This window comes from Mobula birostris, chromosome X (assembly GCF_030028105.1).
Source record: "Mobula birostris isolate sMobBir1 chromosome X, sMobBir1.hap1, whole genome shotgun sequence".
NCBI classification, from domain to species: Eukaryota; Metazoa; Chordata; class Chondrichthyes; order Myliobatiformes; family Myliobatidae; genus Mobula; species Mobula birostris.
In genome coordinates, this window is record NC_092402.1 from 40,520,264 (window position 1) to 40,536,013 (window position 15,750).

The 15,750-nt window shown below is 38.0% G+C and overlaps 1 protein-coding gene across 1 annotated transcript; it reads left to right on the forward strand.

Annotated features, from left to right (window-relative positions):
- The first annotated feature begins 10,552 nt into the window (after positions 1-10,552).
- coa3a (cytochrome C oxidase assembly factor 3a) lies at positions 10,553-15,449 on the forward strand. The gene is made up of 2 exons (XM_072248786.1): positions 10,553-10,774; positions 14,277-15,449. Exons 1-2 carry the CDS (start codon positions 10,582-10,584, stop codon positions 14,381-14,383), a joined length of 300 nt encoding a protein of 99 aa, XP_072104887.1. The 5' UTR covers positions 10,553-10,581; the 3' UTR covers positions 14,384-15,449.
- Positions 15,450-15,750: the final 301 nt, after the last annotated feature.

Below are 15,750 nucleotides of genomic sequence, written 5' to 3' on the forward strand. Positions count from 1 at the left end.
AACTCTAGTTAAGATAGTGAATAGTAAACACAGATGCTCAAAAACCCTAGAACCTCACTCTATGGCAAGCTGCAGGGCTCATGACAGTACCTCCCCCTATAAGTCTGGCACGTGACAGCCCAGGGAGCTCTCAAGCCAGATCTGAAAAACACAAGGCAGATCTGGAGCTCGAGGCAGCGCTGGAAAAATCTGGAACAATTCTGATGGTCCCATGGCAGGTCTGAAAAAACACAAGGCTTGGGGGCAGTGCTGGAAAATCTAGAACAGATCATATAGCTCAGAAACATTGCACTTGACTCGGAAACATAGCACATGACTGGAAAAGATTGCATATAACTTGGAAACATTGCATACAACTCAGAAACATAGTTTATAGCTTGGAAACATAGCATTTGACTCAGAAGCATAGCATATAGCTCTGAAAAAGAAGGCATAACATGGGAGACCTTATAAACCTTGTTGACCCAGAGAACCTTGGAAAAATTCTTGAACATAGACCAGAGAAGCCAAGATCCTCCACTGGGTCCATAGGGTGATGGGGGAGGGGGTCACTCTGTCATGGTGCGCTCTTGAAAGTCTGGACTCAGGTTCAGAGAACAGCAGGACCCCCAAGAAGAGACAGAAGCAAGGTTTGACATCGGAATACCAACAGGGCCTCAGAGGAGTGACTGAGCGACACCACAAGACAATTCATTCTCTCTGACACAGTGACTGTGACTGTGACCATGACCGTGACCGTGAATGTGACCCCTCCCCCAAGGCACTGAATGAGAGTCCTCTTTAAATAATCATAGAATGCAGGAAATATGCCAGCAGCAATTAACTTGACAAGATTGAACCAAAAACACAAGGGCTTATCAACTCTAGTTAAGATATTGATTAGTAAATACATGTACTCAAAAACACTAGAACCTCAATGCTCCATGGCAAGCCGCAGGGCTCATGACACCTGATTCACTCATTAAACCAACTGGTCTCGACCAGTTTCTTTCAGTCTCCCTGCCTAAAGTTCACCTTGTCTGTTGAACAGTATTTAGTTTCTGTTCTCTATTGTTTTGTGGCTCCCTGTGGCTTGTTATTTTGTGGTCTATTATTAAAGTTGTCATGGAGTCAAAGAAAAGTACAGCACAGAAACAGGCCATTCAGCCCATCTAGTCTTTGGTGAGCCATTTAAACTGCCTACTCCCATTGACCTGCACTGGGACCATAGCTCTCCATAACCCTTACCATCCACGTACCTATCCAAACTTATCTTGAATGTTGAAATCAAGCTTGCATGTACTTGCACTGTCAACGCGTTCCACACTCTTGTGACTCTCTGAGTGGAAAAGTTGTCCCTCATATTCCCCTTAAACTTCTCACCTTTTACCCTTAACCTTGACCTCTAGTTGTAGCTCCACCCAAGTTCAGTGGAAAAAACCTGCTTGCATTTACCCTATCTATACCCTCATAATTTTGTATATCACTATCAAATCTCCTCTCAATCTTCTACGTTCCAAGGAATAAAGTCCTATCTTATTCAATCTCTCCATATAACTCAGGTCCTCCCGACACCACAACATACTTGAAAAATTTTGTATTCTTTCAACCTTATTTACATCTTTCCTGTAGGTAGGTGACTAAAACTGCACACAGTACTCCAAAGTAGGTTTCACCAATGTCTTGTACATCTTCAACATAACATCACATCTCCTGTACTCCATACTTTGATTTATGGAGGCCAATGTGCCAAAAGCTTCCTTTATAAACCTATCAACCTGCGACACCACTTTCGATGAATTATGGACCTGTATTCCCAGATCCCTTTGCTCTACCACACTCCTCAGTGTGTTAATATTCAATGTGTAAGACCTACCCTGGTTGGTTCTAGGGAAATGCAACACCATCCGCCATTTTTCAGCCCATTTTTCCAGCTGGTCCAGATCCCTTTGCAAGCCATGATAGTCTTTCTTGCTGTCTGCTACATGTCAAATCTTGGCGTCATTTGCAAATTTTCTGATCCAGTTAACCGCATTATCATCCAGACCACTGATATAGATGACAAACAACAACAGACCCAGCACCAATCCCTGTGGCAATCCATTAGTCACAGGCCTCCAGTCAGAGAGGCAACCATTTCTGGCTTCACCAAAAAACCAATATCTAATTCAATTTACAATCTCACGTTGAATACTGAGCGACTGAACCTTCTTGACCGACCACCCCCCGCCCCCCATACAGGACCTTGTCAAAGATCTTGTTAAAATCCATGTAGACAACATCTGATACCTTACTTTCATCAACTTTCCTGGTAACTTTCTCAAAAAACTCTATAAGATTGGTTAGACACGGCCTACCACGCACAAAGCCATGCTGACTATCCTTAATCAGTCCATGTCTATCCAAATACTTATATATCCGGTCCCTTAGAATGCCTTCCAATAACTTTCCCACAACTGATGTCAGACTCATCAGCCTATAATTTCCTGGTTTATTTTTAGAGTCTTTCTTAAACAGCGGAACAACATTGGCATCAATCCTCTGGCATCTCACCTGTCGCTAAGGATGATTTAAATATCTCTCTATACCCATGACTGTGTGGCTAAGCATAGCTCAAATGCCATCTATAAATTTGCTGATGATATATCCATTGTTGACAGAATCTCAGATAGAGATGAGAGGGCATACAGGAGTGAGATGTACCAGCTGGTTGAGTGGTGTCGCATCAACAACCCTGCACTCAACGTCAGTAAGACCAAAGAACTGATGGTGGGCTTCAGGGAGGGTAAGATGAGGGAACACACACTAGACACCAGACTTCATAGAGGGATCAGAAGTGGAGAGAGTGAGCAAACTCAAGTTCCTGGGTGTTAATGGCTCTGAGGATCCAACCTGATCCTAACATATCGATGCAGCTATAAAGAAGACAAGACAGCAGCTATACTTCATTAGGAGTTTGAGGAAATTTGTTATGTCAACTAAAACACCAGCACCTTTGTCATTTTAATTTAAGATTCAATTGTTATTGATACAATGTTATTTCAGTTTCAGTGTTGATTTATTTTTAAGTATATACTGTACACTTTTCCTGCCTTAAGACCCTTAAGATTTTAGTAGCGAACCTGGGGTTTTATGTTGAAAGTGTTGTCAATTATAGCACATGATAAAACACACCAGACAATGGCTTTGCCTAATAACCAGTATTCTTTATTAATCACAATTAGTTTAAACAACTGAAATAATCAATTTGTAGTTTCAAACAAAACTCATTAATGTTTTAGTTACACAACTCCTGGGTTAGTTTCACAACTTACAAAGCATAGTACTTGTACTTATATAGTGTATTACTCTCTCCAGATGAACCTGGCCATGATTCAGTCTGAGCAGTTTATTTTGGTTAGAGATACAGCACGGTAACAGGCCCTTCTGGCCCAATGAGCCCGCAACGCCCCATTACACACGTGACTAGTTAACTTACTTAACCATATGTCTTTAGAATATGGGAGGAAACCTGAGCACCCAGAGGAAACCCACACAGTCATGGAGAGAACATACAAATTTCTTGCAGACAGCGGCAGAACTGAACCCGGGTCACTGGCGCTCTAATTTCATTATGCTGCAGTGTCACCTTGATTCTTCTTTGAGTGCCTGACTTGGGGTCTTCTACACTGGATATTAACAAGATTTGGCGATCTCGATCATCCTGTGAGGCACCTATGTATATCTTATATGCGTATCTTCTGGACATTGCCTTGATTTACAGCCAATTGCATATCTGTGAGTCCATCACTTTCCTTATATCTCATATTCCTACTGCCTTCCATAATCACCTTAGCAACCTGATCTTCAATAACCTTGTACAATTAACCAGTCTGTCTGTGGTACACAGTATCCTAATATATTTATGCACATCAGAATACCCATATCAGTTTTTCTCAGTGTCCAGGTTTAGTGGGGATGTTCTCAGGGGCAATCTCAACTGAAAAGCTGTCTCAGCTGTACTCCTGCACTGACACTAACCAGATGTCCAAATACCAGTGTGATCCCACTGCACAAAGATCCATTTTGTACTGACCAAGCCTATTTGTTTCCACTTCTTCTACTTAACTATTTCTCTTCCTCTTGACTGCTCTGCAAAAATAATGAGAAATGCTGTTTTGATTTCTGAAATTTTACTTAATTAAACATATTATTGGAATTGAAAAATATTTGTATTTGAAAAATGTTGCTCAATAGCTGGAAAATCAGACTCCCTTGAGTTTAGAAGAATGAGAGATTATTTCATTGAAGTATACAAAGTTTCCATGGGGCTTGACACAGAAATAATGACTCTCTTGGCTAAGTTTAAGAATAAGGGGTAGACAATTTAGAACAGAGTTGAGGAAAAACTTTTTCACACAGAGGGTTGTGATTCTGTGGAATGCTCTGCCCCAGAAGGCAGTGGAGGCCAATTCTCCGGATTCTTTCAAGAAAGAGTTCGATGGAGCTCTTAAAGATAGCGGAGTGAAGGGATATGGGGAGAAGGCAGGAACGGGGTACTGATTGTGGATGATCAGCCATGATCACAGTGAATGGTGGTGCTGGCTCGAAGGGCTGAATGGCCTACTCCCGCACCTATTGTCTATTGTCTATTGTTATTCACAATCAAGGTCCTCAGTCTCAAGATAAGATATCAGCCATTCAGGAGAGTGTTAGAAAGAATTTCTTCCCAAGGAGATGTGAATCTTTGGAATTTACTACCCAAGAGGGCCATAGAGTCTCTTACTAAGTCTATTCAAAACAAGGATTAATAATTCATTTGTTATTAAGTGAACCAAACGATGAGGAGTTAGTGCAGGTAAGTTACAGTAAGCTATTTTCCTTTTTTACAGTCCTGTAGTGCCACCCAGTGCTCAGAAATGGAAGCTTGCTCAACAGCTTTAAAAAAACTTATTTTTGCAGCATCCTTGATGACTTCAGGATTTCCTAAAGCACTTTATGTTAGTGAAGTACTTTTGCCAAAGTGACTGTTGTAGCTGCTATGTTTTGTAACTCAAAAATGTAAAACTAATCAAAAGAAAAACATGGAGCCAGGGATAAAAGTGTCTATTTCATTCTTACTTAAGTGAGGCACGCACTTATGATGTGGTGTGGTGGTGTAATGACGTATGCCATTCACATACAGTACTTTGACATAAAACCTGGAATGAAATATGAAACAACAAAGAATTCTTAATCAAACAATATATTTACAATATTAGTCAAAAAGTATTGAAATATTAAATACACAACTTCCTTCCCTGCTTAGCTATAAACTCCAACTCAATATAGAATGCATCTCAACTTATATACACACACATATTTTATATATATATATATATAATACAACTACTATATAGACATCCACAGCATAGTAAATTTTTAATTCTCCCATTCAGGCCTAAAGATTTAATCGCCGTGGAGGATTTCTCACTCTTATGGGATAATGTCTTCCCTGACAAGGGGCCAGTGAGACTTGTGGCTGTGAAACAATCTCAGGCTCTGGGGCCTCCTCTGTGGTGGTGTAGGAGTTGACTTTGGGACTGCAGGATGTGGTTCTTTAAGCTCTGTCACCTTTCTTCACTAACAATTGACTCTGCTCTCCTCTACTGAACAATGTATCGTCTCCAGATGACATCAGACGAAATTTCCACAGGGCCAGTTCTGTCCTTAATCTTTCTGAGTATCCACATTTGATCATCTCTGTAGACCCTCACCAGGACTGCTTGTCCAGGAGTGAAACATTGAACCTCCTTGTTTGAGGAGACTTCAATTTGTCTCAGCTGCTTATCCTGCATACTCCTTCTGAGACTGAATTTGAAGAGATCCAAGTGTGAGCACAAGGGACGACCCAGGACCAGCTTAGCTGGTGAATTGTTGGAACAGCATAGACTCATTCTTCTTGGCTACTGGGACCACTGGCATTGCCTATGGGCTCCACTCAACCTTGGGAAGGATTCCTTCAGCCTCCATGCAATCTAGCTCACTGGCTACATTATTACAGATAATATAAGGAACCAGACGGGCTTTGTAAAACTTGATCTACAACTACAATCAAGTTGTTGTTGTCTCAGCCAATCACATTCCCACAACGCTGACCCCCCTGTTTTTACCACATACAAGCCCAATGTGGCTTATTGGTTGTTACATTTCACTGTTCTGAATGTCATTCTCCAGTAAAAAAAATCTTATTTGGATATCTGTAGGTTTCAGTTTAGTATCTTTGAAATGCTGTTCAAACTCATTTTGTGGACTGACTGAAACAGCCGAGCTAGTGTCTAATTCCATTTTCATTAATTTGCTGTTCACTTCTGGTGTAAGCCATATTGCTTGTTTCCTGATAGTTTTCACATTGTAAATCCTATGTCAATTTCATCATTATCAGATTTTTCCATCAACAGCATGCAGATTAGTGCTCTTTTGGAAACTGCAGCTTGACTTCTTTTTATCTTTTTCTCTTCTATGTGCATTTCATTTATTTTTGTCTGCCCAGCCTGCTCTTTGTATGTATCCTACTTTGCTGTATTTTCTGCATATTGCCTTTAAACCTGCAGTGATCTGGTGTATGTATGCCCCTGCCACAATGGTGACACAATTTTTCAGCCAGGCAGGTTTCTGTTTAGGCATTGCAATTTTGTTCATGCTCACTTTCATTCCTGATGGCAACTCAATCTCGTCTCTAGCTGCTGTTTCCATTGCTACAGTGATTTCAACTGCTATTTTACATCTGAATTGTACTTCAGTTCATCATCATCATCAGGAGTCGTGCCCAGTTTGAGCTTTGACTGCCATGGCCCACACACTCCTGTTTCGGGTCAAGTGGATCAATTCATTGGTATTTATTTCCAGTTCTCTGGCTGCTGTCTCCATCATCATTTGTCTTTGTCTTCCTCTTTCTTTCTTCCCTTCAATCTTTCCCATAATTACCGTGCATTCTAACTCCTCTTTCCTAATCACATGTCCAATGAAGTTACGTTTCCTTTTCATGATCTCATACATTATTTCTCTTTTTGTGTTTGCTCTGTTCATGACATCCTCGTTAGATATTCGTTTCGTCTATGATATCCTTTGCATCCTCCTCAAAAATCACATCTCTGCTGCTACAATTCGTTTCCTCATGTTACTAGATATTGTCCAACATTCTGAGCCATATAACATAACTGGATAAACGTAACATTTCAGTACTCTGAGGCGGGTTGTCATGCCTAGTTTAGTATTGGTCAGTGTACTTTTCATTCTCGTAAAGGTGTCTTTTGCCATCCCTATTCTTCTTTTGATGTCCAAGTCGCACCTGCCATCTGATGTCACCCAGCTTCCTAAGTAGCAAAAGTTCTTTACTTGTTTTATGTCTTCCCCGTTTATTCTCAGCCTGCAGATAGGATTCTCCTTCTTTTTGGATATCACTATACATTCTGCCTTTTTGTAGTTGATAGATAGACCCATTTTTGCACTTTCTTCAACAATTATATCAATTAATTTTTGTAGTTCTTCCTCCGTACTTGCAATTAACACAGTGTCATCTGCATATCTGAAATTATTGATGTTTTCACCGCCAACTTTGATTCCCAAGATGTCTCTTATTTTTTGTAATACTGTTTCACTGTACACATTAAATAAATCAGGGGAGAAAACACACCCTTATCTAATGCCTCTCTTGATTTTTGTAAACTGACTCACTTCTCCATCTATTCTTACAGCGGCAGTTTGTTCCCAGTACAGATTTCTGATTAGGCAGAGGTGTTTCAAATCTAGATCTAGAGTTTTCTGTAATATTTCAAATTACTTATTGTGCTTCACTTTATCAAATGCTTTTGGGTAGTCGATAAAACAAACAAATCTTTTTGCACTTGAATAGCTCGTTCTGATAGTATCCTCAACATCAATATTGCGTTTCTTGTACCTTTGTCTTTCACAAAACCACATTGTTCTTTGCCTATTTCAGCTTGTATCTTACTTTCAGCTTCTGTCATCAAAATTCTTAGAAGTATCTTGGTGATATGACTCATTAAACTTATGGTCTTATGTAATTCTATTGCTCCAGCTTTCTTAGGAAGAATGATAAATACTGAATTTTTCATCTCTTCTGGTATTATTCCAGTCTCATAAATGTCATTGATTAAATCTGTAAGGTTTTCAATTCCATAATCTTCAAGGGCAATAATTTGTTCTGTTACTAATTCATCAGGACCTGCTGTCTTTCCTTTCTTCATCTTATTTATTGCATTACGAACTTCAGATTTTAAAATACTCGGACCTTCAATGTTTTTCTTAATTTCCGGTTTTTCGCCTCGATCGTCTTCAAACAATTCCTGAATATACTCAGTCCGCCTGTTCATAATCTCATCTTTTTCCATGATAATGGTACCGTCCTTTGCTTTCAAACATCCACCTGAAGAACAGAGGAGCTTTTTACCAGTGATATTCTTGATTTGTTGATGTAACCTTTTTGGATCAGTAATAGGGATTCTTTCTATTTGCTCACATTCCTGGTTTAACCATTCTTCTTTGGCTTTTTGACATAAGCTTTTAACTTTTTTTAATCTAAGGATTTATATTCTATAGGATCTGTTTTCTTCTGTCTCCTTTCTTCCATTAGATTTTTGGTTTCATCTGTCATCCATTTATTCTTTGTGCTTTCTTTCTTTTTGAGGAATCACTGACTTTGCTGATTCTACCAAGGCATCCTTTAGAGAGTTAAATTTCATTTCTACATGATTGCTATCATCTTCAACAGATTCTATTTCTAGACTTTGAAATCTATTCCTTACTTCAATTGTAAATTTTTGTCTTAAGTTTTCTTCTTTAATTAATTGCAAGTAGTCAAGGGATTGTTCAGGTTTTTGCTTCTTTAGTTTTTTAAGTTTTACTTTTACATGACATACTATTGGGTTATGGTCACTATTACAGTCTGCACCTGGATATGTTTTGCATTGAGTCACTGAGTTTCTAAATCTTTGGTCTATAGTAATAAAGTCAATTTGATTTCTAGTGTTATCACCTAGACTTTTCCAGGTCCACAAACGTTCAGTTAGGAACTGTTTTTGACTGCTTTCTTGCAAGATTCTACAAACTGAATGATCTCTCAGTGCATCATTAAGCTCATCTCTGATCTGAGAATCACATAAGCCGAAATGGACTCTCCTTTCTTTTGATTCTGCTCATGAAACCTAGAGCATTCTGCAATGGTTTAGTTTCTAAAAGTTCCTGCATTACTTTCATGATATCAGCAAAGCTCATCTGGCTGTGTTGGTTGGTGCAGTTAAACTTCTAAGCAAACTGTATGCTCTTCCACCAATGGCACTCAGCAAAACTGGCACTCGTTTCTTATCAGCTATTCCATTTGCTTTAAAATAATGCTCAATTCATTCAGTATACATCATCCGGTTATCTGTTGTGCAACCGAACACATCTGTCTTTCCAATGTAGCCACCCATTTCTGTTTTTTTAAAACTTATTATTATTATCACCTGGTGCTGACTGGTTATAGACCCATGAACTATGTCCATTTTTTTGCCTTTTAAAAAAACTGTACCATCTCGCTGCGCTTCCAAAAAAGTTGTGGCTTTTTATTTAACTTGTCTGTCTCTCTATCCCCCTTGTAATGTAAAAAAATGTGCTGTGCTTCAACAGGTAGATGGTCATCTCGGGTTCATTTTAAAACTTACTTGTTACTTCTGTTACGCTTTGTAACTCCAAACCATAAAACTAATTGAAAGAAAAACACAGATAAGCGTGTCTACTTTATTCCTACCTTAGTGAGGTGCGCACTTATAAAGTGGTGGCATAATGACCTATGCCATTCACATACTTCTATATATAAACTGTAATGAATTATGTAACAACAAAGAATGCTTAAACAAACAATATATTTACGATATTACTGAAATTCTAAATACACAACAGTGGTAAAGGACACAATTAATACATCAGAAATGTCCCAGCCCTTTGCAGAACCTAACGAGCAATCTAGATTTTGGCGCAAGTTTCTGATGCAGTTTCAACCCGAAATGTGGACAATTCCTTTCCTCCCACAGATGCTGCTCGAACCGCTGAGTTCCTGTAGTTTGTTGCTTCAGATTGCAGGATTTGCATTCTTTTGTGTCTCCTCTAACCAAAAGGAGAATGTCTCAAAAGTAGCTAGAGAAGCCCCGTTTATTTTTGCAATATATTTATGACCTTTCTATACTATTGATATTTGACATTTTTATTAATTAAACAGCATAAATCTAAAGTAAAGGAGAAAATTGTTGTAAATATTCAGCGCATCAGACAGTTTTAAGTGGAAAGTAAAAGTTATTATCTCACATCAGCAACCGTTGATTGACCAGAAACGCTAATCCTATTTCCCTCCACACAGTTAAAAATTTCTTTCATTATGTTCTATTCCACAATTACCGAAAGCTAGGAGTGTAATGCTTTGGTTTTTGTGTTCACTTCACGCCTAAAACGGAATACACGCTGTTCTTTCTTTAGACATTGCGAAAAATGTGGACCGGGAATAAATCGCGTTGCTGTTTTGACGTCCGCTCTTCAACTTTCCGTACTTGACCTTCCGCATACGCATTTCGTTGGTGATTTAGAAACATGGCGGAAGGAAATTCACCGGGTGACGCGAAATTTGCTAAGCGTATCGACCCGAAGAAAGATAACTTGACTCAAGAACAGCTAGAGTTTATGCGAAAAGTAGAGCTGGCTCAATGGCAGAAAAATCTTCAGAAGCGGCGCGGAAGGAATGTGATCACGGGCTTAGCTATTGGAGCCATCGTCTTGGGCATCTGTATCCTTATAATTTGTTTGATTATGAGTCGCATTAGCAAGAATGTAGTTAGCCTGGGTTTCACACAGTTGTTGTTGCCCAACACTTTTGTATGAAAGACTAAATCAAATTGTGCGGTTTGTCATAAGAATGGGAAAGTGAAATTAAAGCACGTGTCCGTGAGCTGGTTTTTTGCGTAAACGTCATTCAGCCACCGAGTCAGTTCCATTGTACACTGAGGTTAGCCCATGACTAACAAAGTGACGATGATCTTAGGTTTAAACTCATAATTTTATACCTTTTCACAAGTTGACGATGAATTCAATCGTTTCAGATAATCAGTTATTTCCACTCTTGCAACTCCCTTCTCCAGTATTCAATTTTCGGTTCTCTCTTCTCTCAAGGTATTTAAAATCCTCCAATTTACATCGCTTTCCTTTTCTTTACAGCTACTCTGGGCTTACTTTGTTGATCGCCTTTCAGCTGGCATCACCACCTCTTGTGTCATTCAAACTCACCAGAATTAGTGTTTTCTCTGTCTTTGCAATTTAAAGCTGATACAAGGTTGAAACATGTTAAAAAGATGTTTGTAAAGAGAAAGATGTCTTATAAATATCAAAAGGATGTGAGGGAGTTCAGGGAAGGAATTAGAGTTTAGAGTCTATGGCTGTTACATGAACATTAACTGTGTAGATGTTGCCTAACCTGCTGAGTATTTCCAGTATTGTTTGGTTGATAACTATTTTGGTGTTTTTAACTAGGAATAAGTATTAGCCAGGGCACTGATGATAATGCCTGTGCTACTTTCCAAATTAGTGCTGAGAGATATATTAGGCCCATCTGAGTGGGAAATATCCAAAGAGACCAACACTAAACATGCAGTTCCACTTGAACCCACAATATTCTCATTACAGGGTGAGAGTGTGACCCATTGAGCCACAGCTGTGATTAGCTTGCTAGGAACATAACAAGTGATGTAGGCAGGGTGCATAGGTTAGGGAACAAGAAGAAATGACTAAAATGGTGAAGCATATAGGAAAAGGTATAACAGGAATTGATTAAAAAATTGCTTTGTAGACGAGCTTAAAATGAGTTTTATGCATTTAAAACTGATGAGCTGGAGGCACAAATTTCTTTGGAGCAGAATGAACATAATGGGCTTTGTAATTAAACACACTTAATTACAAAACATTCAGGAGCAATTTCCATTATTAATGGAAGATAACTTTACCAGCCTGTAGTTAGGTAGATAATAGGGCTCATTTTGTTGCTGCACTTGCTGGCAGAGATAATAACAGACAATGTCAGGATTATAGAGTGACAGTTGTACAGCTCAGAAATGGGCCCTTCTGCCCACCAGCCATGGAAATGCCAACTTCTTTACCCTTGTACACCAATCCCATATGCCCACATTAGGTCATATCTCCTATGCTGTGCCTTTTCAAGTGCCTGTTAAAACGTGGTAATTGTGTCCTGGCATAATTTACATATTACTGTTTAATTATTTATGGTGCAACTGTAACGAAAACCACTTTCCCCTGGGATCAATAAAGTATGACTTTGACTATCTGATTCCACCTCTGCCACTGGTAGGTAGTAAATCCCAGATGTCAACTATTCTCTATGTAATAAAATCTTTCCCCTCAAATTCTCTGAAACCACGGGGAAAATTTCTGAATATTTACCCTCTCTATGCCGCTTAAGATTTCTTGTACAGAAATTATTCCCAAATAATGGGTTTCATTTTGGTTATCAGTCAGAAAATACAGAAAAATAGTAATGAATGCCATCAATTAAGAACAATTACTAGAAGTGGAGAGAGAGGAGGGGGATCTGCTTCTGTTCATAAAAACAAATGTATGTATGTATGTTGGACTTCTGAATTTAATATTGTTATGGAAGCTGTTTCATCTGTATGAGTGTTGATATCAGCTGTTTGAAACTCTTGGCCTCTGCTGAGGTCACTTGACTGGCCTATTCCCATCTTTCCCCATAATCAAAATGAGAATCTCTGTATCTTTTGTACAATGTGGTAACCAGAACTGCACACAACACTCTGAATGTAGTCTAACCAGTTTTTTGTTAAGTTGCAACACAATATGCCAATCTTTAATATTCCATGCCCCGATCTATAAAGACAAGTGTATGTTGTTAGAATTGTTGTGCTGTTTTCCAAATTGTTTATTTTAATGATTGTTTATATATTTCAGTTTTGTTTATTTAAAAAAGATGGAACACAGAAAACTTGAGCATTTTGTGAGTTTCCACCATTGTCTAGGATAAGGGACAGGGTCTTTGTTCCTGGTAGATATTTTTACACAAATCAATAGGAATGTGTGTTTCAGAATTTGTGTTGAAGGCGGGATATTGTTGTTGAAAACTTGCTTGGCAAAGGGAATAAAGTAAAGTCTATTTAAGTTGTACAGGAAATTGGTTGCAGTAAAGTAGGAGAGCCAGTATAAATAAAGACAGAGTTAATGGTGCAACAGAACAAAAGGAATATTGGGGTGGTGTTCGGGGATTCGTGAATTGTTGAGTGTGGGTCTTCAGGCTCCTGTACCTCCTCCCTGTGGGAAGGTGAAGTATTTAAGGGGAACTTGAGGAGGAACAACTTGACTCAGAGGGTGGTGCAAGTGTGGAACAAACTATTTGGGTTCCCAACCTGTTTTAAGTCATGGACCAACGCCATTAAGCAAGGGGCCCATGGACCCCAAGTTGGGAACCCCTGTGCTAGTGCCAGTGGAAGTGGTGGGTGTGGGTTTGATTGCAACATTTAAGAGAAGTTTAGATAAGGACATGGATGGGCTTGGCATGGAGAGCTATGGTCCAGGTGCAGGTCGATGGTACTATGCCAAGTAACAGTTTAGCATTGACTAGATGGGCCGAAGGGCCTGTTTCTGTGCTGTAGTGCTCTGACTGAGCATGATTAGGAAATTAATAATAGAATGGACAGCAGCATGGTGCTTAATGAAACTTTGTTCATCAGAAGCTTGTTTTAGGACTTCACATCTGGACATAATTTCATAATAAGCAAAACAAGGGAAAATCTTAACTGAAACAGACTATATCATCAAGGTTCATATTTAGATTAAGTAGTCTTTAGATTTTAATGAACAAAAATGTAAATTGGTTTGTTTTGAGAAAGATAAGCAAATTTAGACAGTAAATAGTAAAGCCATGTGATAATGGGGTTAGTTATACAATTCTTCAATATTGAGAAGTCATATTAATAAATAAATAAGTTCTGTCATTTAAAAGATTCATAGAAAGAGTGCAGATTTAATTAGCTCTATACCAGTAATGTGAAGTTGCTTCAATGATTTATTTCTTTTGTATACATTACAGGCCAGTTTTGTAATTACATAATTTTTTAATTTTTCTATCTCTTGTTAGCCAATGAAATAGATTTTTTATACTACTAATTAATTTTTGAATGCATCATACATAGGATTTTTTAGCCACAGATTTGGATTTTGAACATACCTTCAGATGTATCTACAGTATATTTCCTTAATCTCTCTAGATGGATACACTTTTTATTCTGTATCTCAGGAACGATTTTTGGATGACTTGGAAGAAGAGGCAAAAGGCGTTCGAGCAAGAAATGCTTCCAGGACTTCAGCAAACTGAAACAATTAGTTTATGGAATGCGTGTACAGTTTTTCCTCTGGATTTGTGGAAGACCAAACTGAGCAAATACACATCTAGCAAGGAATTTAAAATATTAAATACGCCGATCATTATGCACATTTTTCAAAATGCATTGTTTGGCTGTTTTTGACCTTGATCTGGGAATAATATTTTGTCAGTGCAGCTGAAAGATCCACTTGTCTATAATAATGTGGTGAAAATGTGGTAAAGTGGAATGTAAACATTTGTGATATCAATAAACTGGGAACATTGATTATAAATTACTCTTTGCCAAACTGTACCCAAGATTTTACAAGTTCTTTGTATGTTCTATGTTTCTTTGTATTTTAAGGTCCCATGAATTAGAATCAGAATCAAATTTAATATCACCAACATATGTCATAAACTTTGTTAACTTCACAGCAGCAGTACAATGAAATACATGATAAATAAGTATAGAGAAAAAAACAGAATTACATGTAGTGTATATATATCTGATAAATAGTTGAGTTAAAATAAGTTGTGCAAAATAACAGAAATAAAAAAAGTAGTGAGGTAGTGTCCGTGGATTCAATCTCCATTTAGGAAACAGATGGCAGAGGGGAAGTAGTTGTTTCCATCTTGCTGAGTTTGTGCCTTTAGGCTTCTGTACCTCCTTCTCAACGGTAACAATTCCTTAATGTTTAAAATAAATCTTCACATAGTAAAATCAATCTTCATTGAAATTGTGAAACCAAACTACGTAGGGATATATTGCAAGCAGTCTGTGATAAATACGTTTGTATCTTTCAAATATAGTACAGATATTGAAATAGAGGAAGAAGAAACTTCAAAAATAGTAACGATTAATAATCTTCATATTTAATGATTTAAGCAAAATTTAATCATTCCATTTCATTTTAATTGAAGTTTAAGAAGTTAAAGTTTTTAGCTTTAGGTTAAAGGAAGCTATAGTTATATTCAGATCTTTTTCATGAAAGCTCATTGACCTGAAGTGATCAGTTTGTTTCAGTTGCCACAGATTGTTCCACACCCATTGCCTTTTTTAAATTAAAAAAAAACAAAATATAGACCCAATTTTGGGTTCTATATCTGTTTCCAGTTTATCAGAAGTGAAGATATTAATATATTTGAGGTGGAAATAAAAGTGTGATCTCATATCAGAAAAGGATGGAACAGTATTTTTTCAACTTAAAGAGTTAAAGGTTTCCCTCGTAAGGATGCTAAGCAGGCTCAGGTGAAAGGCATAATTAAAAATAGCATCAGGAGGCTGCTGTATGCAGTTTTAATTATTGCATGTTATGGCCTTTAAAATAAGGTAACTGGAACACCTATACACACTTAAGAAATGGCTGCTGATTGGATAT

Bases quoted from the DNA above. Each gene is read 5' to 3' on its own strand.
- coa3a (XM_072248786.1), top strand. From the start codon at position 10,582: ATGGCGGAAGGAAATTCACCGGGTGACGCGAAATTTGCTAAGCGTATC. The intron at 10,775-14,276 runs GTATCCTTATAA...TAATCTCTCTAG, and splicing joins AGCCATCGTCTTGGGCATCT to ATGGATACACTTTTTATTCT.